General features: G+C 38.8%; 2 protein-coding genes across 9 annotated transcripts in view; both read left to right on the top strand.

Annotated features, from left to right (window-relative positions):
• LOC126938793 (zinc finger protein 624) overlaps positions 1–11,621 on the top strand; it is a 165,664-nt gene that overhangs the window by 27,704 nt on the left and 126,339 nt on the right. Inside the window, exon 1 of one of the 5 annotated variants that reach the window (XM_050763403.1) lies at positions 1,541–1,766. The exons of the other annotated variants lie outside the window; for them this stretch is intronic. The gene's annotated coding sequence lies outside the window, so the exon portion shown is untranslated. Of the gene's footprint in view, positions 1–1,540; positions 1,767–11,621 lie in introns of those variants that run through there. 5 annotated transcript variants of the gene reach the window in all.
• LOC126938789 (zinc finger protein 624-like) overlaps positions 1–11,621 on the top strand; it is a 64,586-nt gene that overhangs the window by 45,319 nt on the left and 7,646 nt on the right. For all 4 annotated transcript variants that reach the window (XM_050763386.1, XM_050763383.1, XM_050763382.1 and 1 more), the window contains 2 exons: positions 1,812–1,938; positions 2,933–3,028. In XM_050763386.1, the coding sequence (XP_050619343.1) occupies positions 1,812–1,938; positions 2,933–3,028 (223 nt within the window). The remainder of the gene's footprint in view (positions 1–1,811; positions 1,939–2,932; positions 3,029–11,621) is intronic.

Below are 11,621 nucleotides of genomic sequence, written 5' to 3'. Positions count from 1 at the left end.
GACATGAGTTACTGCACCCGGCTGAGATTTTGATTTTTTAAAATATTTTCAGCAATGTCATTTCATATTGCTGGTATATACCACCAGAAGACGTACACCATCAAACTGAGGCCTTTCTTTTATGTTAGCAGCTGCTGATGGTTCTTTAATTCATTAGAAGTTGCAAATTGTGATGTTCTAATTCTTTTGTTCCTTCTTCATTTATTAGCTACAGTACTTCCATAAAGAGAAACCTTCCCTCATCAACTACTTAATTATGTTTGATTATAATACAAACTATGTATACTTTGCATAGGTAAGAAAGGATGAAAGTTTGATTCTTTCTCTTTACTTACCGGTTTCCAGGTATTCTCCAAAAATGATAGATGAGATTTTTAAAATAATGGATCATGAATATAACTGTATTAGATATTTTTTAAATCCATTGCAATTATTATCCTTATTGATGCTCAAATTGTCACATCATTCGCCAGTGGAAGCCTCTTCAAGTTGTTTCCTGTGTCTTATATATGACCCTAGTAGTCTTTGATACCTTCCTTGCTTTTTGATGTGTCAGGGTGTTCTAGGCCCTGGTTCCTTTTAGGCGGAAGTAATATTTAGAGCCTACAGTCTGGTTTGCATAATGCCACCTTATTAGTTATGGTTTCTGGGCCTTTTCAGTGGCTGAAGCTAGGAAATATTTTTTTCCCCTTAAAATGCTTCATGAATCTCTAGTGATACTTCCTATTCAAATTCAGAACTATGGAGTTTTTAACCTAATCTTATCAATAGTACATTTCTGTCTTCTTTCTCCCATGCCAAATGTATTAGTTCTCAATGGCATCAGTATGCTGATTTGCTTTATCCAGCACTACACACACAACAGTACATAATAGCATGTCTGTCACTATAATTAATATGATTATTTACTGAAAATATTTTGGTTTTGTTTTTATTTTGCAGTTATTTTTCTCAGGGTGTATCTTGTGAGGTATATACAGAAAAATTACTCTATTAAAATCACTCAAAATAGTTCCTTTCTAATGAATGAGTATGCTACCACCTGGTTTCATGTTACTCTTAATTTTTAGGGATTTTTTTTAAATTTTTATTTCATTTATAATATAAAGTATTTAAATGGTCCAAAAGTCCAGTCTACAAAACAAATAGCCAAAGGAGTCTAGCCTTCATTCCAGTCCTCTCTGCTCCCTCTTTTCTCCAGTAGGTAACCATTAAAAATGTTTATGGCCTAGTCTTCCATTTTTTAATATGTGTACATATCCTGACCAAAGAACTTCCCCAAAGTTCCTTGACTTTTTATTTTTCTTTTTCAAAGAGAAAGCTTATAGTATTCTATATCCATAATACAAATGATAAAATATATCTTTTAGTAAGTCATAGTCTATAGATTAGAACTGAAAGAAAATTGATATTTTAGATAAGCCAGGGTTTTAAGGAAGAAAGATGATTTGGGTAGAAACTGCTCTTTGTTATCAAATATTTTAAATACTTTCTAGGGAAGGAGGAAACCATGCTGTTTGACTCCAGATAATATAGTGGAGCCAATATTTATAATTGATAGGAAGCCAGACTTGGTCTGAAAAGAAATTCTGCTATCAGATGAAACTCTGAAGATTATATAGGCAGCATATTATGGCTTCAAGTTCTTGTCACTGGAGAGATTGATACATCCTATAAGGGATGAACTGGTTGACCTACATAATCATTTGGTGATTCTGGTTTCTGGGGCTCTTCCCCAGTTTTTTATGTATAATTCTGCCTAACAAGTCTAATTGTATAGTCTCTAAATGATCACAGTGTAATTGTTTTAGGAATCAGTGACATTTAAGGATGTGGCTATAGACTTCACATTGGAGGAGTGGAGATTGATGGACCCTACACAGAGGAACCTGCACAAGGATGTGATGCTAGAGAATTACAGGAATCTGGTCTCCCTGGGTAAGGATAACTTCTCTTGTGTGTTGATTGATCTGCCCATTTGACCGGGTTTGCCAAAGATAAAAGGCCTCTAAAGTATTTAACTGAAGTACTTGATCTTAGGGGCACATTGTTGGGTTATGCTATTCCTCACTTTTAACTACATGATCTGCCCATTGTAGAGTAAGACACATACTTCTCTGGAATCTTGGAGATTGTTGACAACCCCACAGATTTTGGACCGAAGTATTTTCTAGTCACTTCCTTAAATGGAAGTTATCAGTACCTCTAGAAGAAAGAAACAAATGTATTCAATTTCTTTCTAAACTCACTAGATTATTCCCATAATCTGTTATCCCACCAAACCAGAATCATAGTGTTGAGCTCCTTTGGGATGTCTTTGTAATTGTCTAAAACATCACTGTACAATATGGCAGGTACTAGTCACTTGTGCCTTTTTTTTTTTTTTTTTTTTTTTGTGAGACGGAGTCTCGCTCAGTTGCCCAGGCTGGAGTGCATTGGCGCGATCTCGGCTTACTGCAAGCTCCGCCTCCCAGGTTCACACCATTCTCCTGCCTCACCTCCCAAGTAGCTGGGACTACAGGCGCCCGCCACCACGCCTGGCTAATTTTTTGCATTTTTAATACAGATGGGATTTCACCGTGTTAGCCAGGATGGTCTTGATCTCCTGACCTCGTGATCTGCCCACCTTGGCCTCCCAAAGTGCTGGGATTGCAGGCATGAGCCACCGCACCCGGCCTCACTTGTGCCTTTTGAGCACTTGAAATTTCGCTAGTCCGTCTGAAGAACTGAATTTTAGATTTTACTTAATTTTATTTAATTTAAATTCAAATTTAAATAGCCATATGTGACAACTGGCAACTGTATTGGACAGTGCGGCTCTAGAACTTCCTGTAATGGTCATTCCGCATGGAAGATTAAGAACTGAGACTGAATTTGGCAGGAGTTCTTGCTCATGACTCCAATGAAATCCTGTTTATTTTTCTCTGGACAGGGCTTGCAGTTTCCAAACCAGACATGATATCTCATTTGGAGAATGGGAAAGGACCATGGGTGACAATGAGAGAAATTTCAAGAATTCCCTATCCTGGTGAGTTAAACAGAACCAAGAAGATGGGATTTATTTGAAGTAACAGACTATAGGGGGATGTTCAACACAACATCTGAAAAAATTTTAAAGATATATTTGTTCAAAGCTGTCTCAGAGGAAGAGATCCCCCATCTCGCTGCCTGTCTCTCTCACCCCCATCTTCTCTTATCCTCTCTCTCTGTCCTCCACTTTTGGGAACCATCTCATCCTATTCTGCTTTCCTGGGGACATGCTTTTCATAATTATTATTTTGTTCTTCATTCAAACATACACAAAATATCCCTTTCAGGTCTATCTTCTCCAGTTAACTTTATGTTTCTCATTTGTTTCACCATTATCTGACATTTCTTCCTTCATTTGCCTGAAAATGCTTTCATAAGGGTCCCCACTGATTTCTCTTAAGGCAAACTTATTTACTCATTATTTAGTTTTCTTCACCTGCAAGGCTGCAGAAACTTTGGAGGAACCCACCACCTGTCCTCCAGGTTCTTAACTAATTGAGAATACAAACAAGAAATCAGTTGAGAATCAAAATATAGTATTGATGTATTTAATCAATATTATACATCTATATGCTGTGAACTGGCTTAGGTACAAGGGCCACAGCACCTAATAAAATGGACCAGGTCCCTGCCTTCATGAAGATTAAATTTTGAGAAACAGAAATTTGGCAAATAAATAAAAACAAACTAAATGATGGTTGCCATACCTCCCAGCTGTGAGATAAATTGGAGGATAGGAAAGAGTAACTGGGGTGGGATGAGGACACCTTCAAACAGGGTGGTCAGGGGAGCTTCTGAAGAGGTGACATTTGAGCTGAGACCTGAAGGGTCAGAAGAAGAAGCCAGGGAGGGGAAGAGGAAAAGGGAAGTATTCCAGGCTAAGGGAACAACAATGCAAAGGATCTGATACAGCAAAGAAGGCCATGTATTCTGGAAATCAAAAGGAAGCTGCTGTGACTAAAGTGAGCGGAAACTGGTACAGAATAAGATTAGAGATGTAGGAGCCTGCCTGTGCAGGGCTTTGTAGATGATCTAAGTGAATTCCAAAGCATGGAGAGATTTTACTGCAGGGTTTTTAGAAAATAACCCTGTTTATAGAGATTAAACTTGAGGCATAAAGCAGGCAGTAAGTTAAAAGGTTGTTACAATAGTCTATCCAGGAGATGAGAGGAACTTTGATTAGGGTGATGGTAGTGGAGATGGAAAGAAATAAATAGATTCTGATTCATTTTATTATGATGCCATGAACAACCCACACATGCATTACATATTTTTATATATCAGATATTATTTATGCTTAAAAGATTGAGTGAAAAGTAGACATTAGAGATAGTTTTAGATAACTTTTTAGAGAGGGACTTCTTTTTCCCCTGTGAAGAGGGAAAGAGAAATGGAGCAGTGGCTAAAGGAAAGAATGGAGTCAAGAAAAAACACTTGTTTTATTTTTGAGATGGGAGCTGCTATGACATGTTTGAGTGCTGATAGGATCGCCTTAATGGAGAGAGCGACATTGATGTTGCAAGACAAAGATGAAGGACTAAAGTGTTTGACAGGGTTAAAGGAGATAAAATCTAGAATGGAAAGGGGGATTTACCTTTAATAGGTGGAGAGGTCACCTCCTGTGTTGTAATACTGAGAAAGGTGGAGAAGATGGGTGCACCTGCAGGTCAGTTGAGGGCAGGAAGATTGAGGCCGCTATTATGATAGCTGCCATATTTTCTAAAATGTGAGGCAAGATCATCAGCTTATGGTGAGGGAAGAAAAAGTTGTGAGAGAGGGAAAGTTATTTTTTATGGTAGTGGAATTCACCAGGGAAGCCATCTTGGCCTGAAGCTTTTATTGGGAAAAGTGTTTAATTATAGCTTGTATACCTTCAGTACTTAGGACTTTTCCTATTTCCTATTTCTTTTTGTTTTAGTTTAGCAAATTATGTTTAGGGATTGTTCTGTTTAATTTTTAAATTTATTGGCATAGTATCCTCTGCTTATCATTTAAATGTTTATACAGATCTGAAGTGATGCGCCACTTCTTATTCCTGATACTGGTTTTTTGTGTTTTCTTTATTTTATCTTACTCAGTCTTGCTAGAGTTTATCAATCTTACTCGACTTTTTTTTTTTCTTTGAGACAGGGTCTCATTCTGTCACTCAGGCTGGAATACAGTGGCATGATCATAGCTCACTGCAGCCTCGAACTTCTGGGCTCAAGTGATCCTCCTGCCTCATCCTCCTACATAGCTGGGATTAGAGGCACACACCACCACCTAAGATTTTTATGTTTTGTAGAGGGGTCTCACTATGTTGACCAAGATGTTCTCGAACTCCTGGGCTCAAGCTATCCTCCCACCTTGGCCTCCCAAATTGCTGGGATTTCAGATATGAGCCACCATGCATGACATTACTTGGCTTTTAAAAACATTACCGTTTTTAGTCCTTTTTCTTGTATGTTTGAGTTTTATTACTTTCTGTTCTTTATTATTTTATTCCATTCTTAGAGCTTAATTTGTGGATCTTTTCTAACCTCTTGAATTAGATAACTTATATCATTGATTTTCAGCTGTTCTTTTCTAATTGTTTAGGGCTATCAGAACTGTATCACACTTTTTTATGTAGCATCTTCATAATTTTTGAGTGGAAAATATGTTATATTTCTATTGTGATATCTTTTATCCTTCATTTATTTTTAAATGTTTTTCTTAATTTTGTGCCATTTGGGAATTTTCTAACAATCTTATTAACTTTAATTCTATTATGGTCAGACAAGATGCTCTGAATTATGTCAGTCTTTGCAGAATTTTGTAAGCATTTTGTGCTCTTGAAAAAAATTTATAGCCTATACGTATTAAGTATAATTTCTAGATGTGTCAGGAGATTAAGTTTGTTAATTACGTTGTTAAAATCTGTGTACTTACAGCTTATTCTATCAGTTGAGAAAGATTTTTTAAAGTCTGCTAGTGAGACTATACATTTGTTTCCTATTTAGTTCATTTAATTTTTTTCTTTCTGTATTTGAAGCTATGTTATTATGTAAATACAAAGTTATAATTGTTATCTTTATGGTAAATTGGCTTTTGTCATTATGAAGTATCTCATTTCTTAATGGTTTTTGCCTTAAAGTCTGTTTTGTCTGATGTTAATATCACTACAGCATCTTTCTTTTGGTTGTTGTTTGTATGGTATATCTTTTTTCATCTGCTCACTTTCACCTTCTGTGTATTCTTGTACTTTTTGTCTTTATTTTGTAAGTAGTATGTTGTTAATTTTTTTTTTCTTCTTTTTTTTTTTTTGAGACTGAGTTTCGCTCTTGTCGCCCAGGTTGGAGTGCAATGACGCAATCTCGGCTCACCACAAACTCTGCCTCCTGGGTTCAAGCGATTCTCCTGCCTCAGCCTCCCACGTCGCTGGGATTACAGGCATCTGCTACCACGTCCAGCTAATTTTCTATTTTTAGTAGAGACGGGGTTTTACCATGCTGGCCAGGTTGGTCTCGATCTCTTGACCTCAAGTGATCCACCCGCCTTGGCCTCCCAAAGTACTGGGATTACAGGCGTGAGCCACTGCGCCTGGCCTATTGTTAATATTTTAACCAATCTGACAGTTCCTGTCTTTTGGAGTGTTCAGTCTATTTATACATAGTACATTTACATTTAACTGTGAAAGCATTTTGCCCATTCTGTATTCTTTTTCTTTCCATTCATGCCTTTCTTTAGATTTATCACTTTTTATTGTTCTATTTGCCCTCTCTGATCACTTGGTAATCATAACATTTTAAATTATTTGTTCAGTGATTAACCCTGAGATGAAAGTCTGCATCCGTGATTCAATAGTTATATATAGGTTTTTGCCTCTTCCCAAGCAATAAAAGGATCTTAGAACAGCTTATTCCATTTAACCTCACATACATTATTGAAATTATATATTTTAATTCTACATATGTCAAATCACGTAAAATATTATTATGCTTTATGCAGTCAATGTTCATTTAAACTTACCCACATTTTTGCCTTTCCTTTCTCTTTGTTTTTTTCAATGCTGAGCTTGTATCTGAGATTATTTTTCTTCTGCCTAAAAAACACTCTTTAATATTTCCTTTTACTCAGATATACTTGTGCCATACTCTCTTTTGTTTTTCTTTTTTATTTTTTTCTTTTGAGATGGAGTTTTGCTCTTGTTGCCCAGGCTGGAGTGCAATGCACGATCTTGGCTCACTACAACCTCCATCTCCCAGGTTCAAGCGATTCTCCTTCCTCAGCCTCCCGAGTAGCTGGGATTGCAAGCATATGCCACCATGCCAGGCTAATTTTGTATTTTTAGGAGAGACGGGGTTTCTCCATGTTGGTCAGGCCAGTCTCGAACTCCTAGCCTCATGAGATCTGCCCGCCTCGGCCTCCCAAAGTGCTGGGATTACAGGCGTGAGCCACCATGCCTAGCCTCTTCTCTTTTTTTTTCTAAAAATATTTTCATTTGACCTTCATTTTGGGAGGATGTTTTTGGTAAGCTTGGAATTTTAGATTTGCGGTTACATTTTTTCAGCATTTCAAAGGTATCATTTGTTGTTTTCTGTCTTATGTAGAACCTGTTGAGAAGTGAACCATCTGTCTAAACTTTTATATAAAAGGCAAGGCAGCAACATTTTCAGCTTTGCTGGATCATAAGGACTCTCTGCTGCAACTTCTCCACTCTGCCATTTTAGCACCAAGGAATCCATAGGCAACACATTAACCAAGTAGTGTGGTTCTGCTCCACTAAAACTTCACTTACGGACTCTGAAATTTGAATTTCATACATTTTTAATATGTCACAGCATCATTCTTTTCATATATTTTTCAACCACTTTAAATGTGAAATTTGGCCAGGCGTGGTGGCTCGTGCTTGTAATCCCAGCACTTTGGGAGGCCAAGGCAGGCAGATCACTTGAGGCCAGGAGTTTGAGACCAGCCTGAGCAACATGGTGAAACCCCGTCTCTACTAAAAATACAAATTTGAGCTAGGCATGGTGGCACTGGCCTGTAATCCCAGCTACTCAGAAGGCAGAGGCACAAGAATCACTTGAACCCAGGAGGCGGAGGTTGCAGTGAGCTGAGATTGCCCACTGCACGCCAGCCTGGGTGACAGAGTAAGACTCGGTCTCAAAATAAGTAAGAAAGTAAATAAATAAATTAATAAAATATAAAAAATCATTCTTTTTTTTTTTTTTTTTGAGACGGAGACTCGCTCTGTCGCCCCGGCTGGAGTGCAGTGGCCGGATCTCAATTCACTGCAAGCTCCGCCTCCCGGGTTTACGCTGCCTCAGCCTCCGGAGGAGCTGGGACTACAGGCGCCCGCCTAATTTTTTGTATTTTTTTAGTAGAGACGGGGTTTCACCGTGTTAGCCAGGATGGTCTCGATCTGCTGACCTCGTGATCCGCCTGTCTCGGCCTCCCAAAGTGCTGGGATTACAGGCTTGAGTCACCGCACCCGGCCATTAAATCATTCTTATCTTGCTGGCTATACAGAAACAGACAGTGGGCCAAATTGGTTATAATTTGTAACCGCTGATCTAATTGTTGCTCGTTAAAGGACATCTGTCTTTGACCAGGTGTTGGGAGGCCGAGGTGGGTGGATCACTTGGGGTCAGGCGTTCAAGACAAGCCTGGGAAACATGGCAAAATCCCATCTCTACTAAAAATACAAAAATTAGCCGGGCATTGTGGCACCCACCTGTAATCCTATCCACTGCACTCCAACCTGGGCAACAGAGCAAGACTCTGTTTTTTTTAAAAAACAAAAACAAAAAACAAAACCGGATATCTCTGTCTCTTTTTTTTTTTTTTTTTTTTTTGAGATGGAGTCTTGCTCTGTCGCCCAGGCTGGCGTACAGTGGCGTGATCTCAGCTCACTGCAAACTCTGCCTCCCGCGTTCAAGTGATTCTCCTGCCTCAGCCTCCTGAGTAGCTGGGACTACAGGCACCCACCACCATGCTCAGCTAATTTTTGTATTTTTGGTAGAGACGGGGTCTCACTGTATTGGCCAAGGCTGATCTCGAAGTCCTGACCTCAGGTGATCCGCCCACCTTGGCCTCCGAAAGTGCTGGGATTACAGGCGTAAGCCACCGTTCCTGGCCCTGTCTCTTTTTTTTGGCTGCTTTTAAGCGTTTAGTTTTCAGTGGTTTTACTACTGTATACTTTAGTATAGTTTTCTTCATCTTTCTCATGCTGAAGATTCATTTGGCTTCTATGATTTGTGACTTGATTTTTTTTTTTATCTGTTGTGGAAAATTCTAATACATTGTTTCTTTGACTTAGCTTCTGTCCATTCTCTCTCACTTCTCTTTTTAACCTTCTAGGACTCTGGTTACATCTGTGATAGACCTTTTCACTCTATCCTGGATGTCTCCTTTTCTAATGTTTGCAAGTTTTTCATTATTTTTCTGCTTTCCAACTTCATATTCTTTTGGCCTTTTACATTTATTATTAGTTTCTGAATTCCAAATTGGTGCTACACATGTTTTCTATAGCTTTTCTTCTTCTTTTATTTTATTTTATTTATTTATTTATTTATTTGAGATGGAGTGTTGCTCTGTCACCCAGGCTGGAGTGCAGTGGTGCAATCCCGGCTCCCTACAACCTCCGTCTCCTGACCTCCTGACCAGGTTCAATCAATTTTCCTTCCTCAGCCTCCTGAGTAGCTGGGATTACAAGCGTGTGCCACCACACCCAGCTAATTTTTGTGTTGAGGTGGGGTTTCACCATGTTGGCCAGGCTGGTCTCGAACCCCTGAGCCCAGGTGATCCGCCCACCTCGGCCTCCCAAAGTGCTGGGATTACAGGCATGAGCCACCATGCCCGGCCTTCTTTTATTTATTTATTTGAGACAGGGTTTCACTTTGTCACCCAGGCTGTAGTGCAGTGTAGATCATAGCTCACTGTAGCTTCAACCTCCTGGGCTTCAGGGATCCTCCAGCTTTAGCCTTCCAAATATTTAGGACTACAAGTGTGTGCCACCATGCCCAGCTCATTTTTAATTTTTTGTAGAGATGGGGTCTCACTGTGTTGCCAAAGCTGGTCTTAAACTCCTGGGCTCAAGTAGTCTTCCTGCCTCAGCCTCCCAAAGTGCTGGGATTACAGGCATGAGCCACCACACTCAGCCTTATAGCTTTTTTTCTGACAACAAAAGTTTTGTTTTCTTTTATCAGATATTGGCAATATAATATCCTATGACAGCAAAAAATATGCTCAAACTAATTAAAACTATTTAAAAGTAAGAGTGATAAATAGCAACAACATGACAAAATGTTAATTTAAATGTTATAAAAGTAAAATAACGTAGACAAATCATACTGTTTAAAAATGAGTTTTAAAATCATCAAATTGGCTGGGCACAGTGGCTCACATCTGTAACCCCAGCACTTTGGAAGGCCGAGGAGGGTGGATCACTTGAGGCCAGGAGTTGGAGACCATCCTGGCCAACACAGCAAAATACTTTCTCTACTAAAAATAAGAAAAATTAGCTGGGTGTGGTGGTGCATGCCTGTAATTCCAACTACTTCAGAAGCTGAAGCACAGGAATCGCTTGAACCCAGGAGGTGGAGGTTGCAGTGAACTGAGATCGTGCCACTGTATTCCAGCCTGGGCAACAGAGTGACACTGCCTCAAAAAAAAAAAAAAAAAAAAAAAAAAAAAAGTCATAAAACCATTCTACCATCAACAAGAGTTTTTATTGAACTTATATTTAAACATTGAGGCATAATTACCTGAAAATGAATTAGAAGTTTTAAAAAGCATTAAAGTGTCTTAAAAATAAAATATTAAATTGCATACACAAACACATTGTAAGACCAGTATCCCACAGTGTAATTTTTAATGAATTTTTGACAAACTAGCAGAAAAGTTCTTAGGGCCATAAAAAAGTTGTTAAATCTACCCTTAATTAAATAATAATTATCACTATATGAAATAGTAAGTATAAATATTAACTTTTGATTAGTTTATTGTTTAGCTCTTTTTGAAAATCAGTGTTTTTTTCCATAAAAGTTTTATTAAAAGGTATATACAAAGACTTGAATAAACTATTCTGCCAGTGAAATTTGAGAAAGCCCTCACAACAAAGCTAGTCAAGAATGAGAACAAATAGAGGCCAAGCATGGTGGCTCATGCCTGTAATCCCAGCACTTTGGGAGGCTGAGGTGGGTGGATCACCTGAGGTCAGGAGTTCAAGACCAGCCTGGCCAACATGGCAAAACCCCATCTTTACTAAAAATACAAAAATTAGCTGGGCGTGGTGGCACATGCCTGTTGTCCCACCTACTCAGGAGGCTGAGACAGGAGAATTGCTTGAACCCAGGAGGCGGAGGTTGCAGTGAGCTGAGATCGCACCATTGCACTCTAGCCTGGGTGTCACAGCAAGACTCTGTCTCAGAAAAAAAAAAAAAAAAAAAAGAACAAATAGAAAGTATGGTTGGGGACTAATGTCTGGTTTGTGGAGTAAATAGCAGGAGAGTATGACAGTGTTTGAGCTTGTCAAAAGTTGAAGAATACCATCTAAAATAGTTGGGTCTAAACCACAAATGGACTTTTTTATTGGGGGAACCTGCCCCCGATAATTTGACATGGGT

The sequence above is a fragment of the Macaca thibetana genome, chromosome 16 (genome assembly GCF_024542745.1).
Source record: "Macaca thibetana thibetana isolate TM-01 chromosome 16, ASM2454274v1, whole genome shotgun sequence".
NCBI lineage: Eukaryota > Metazoa > Chordata > Mammalia > Primates > Cercopithecidae > Macaca > Macaca thibetana.
Note: the sequence above shows the minus strand (reverse complement) of the source record. Positions and strands in the feature narration are given on the sequence as shown.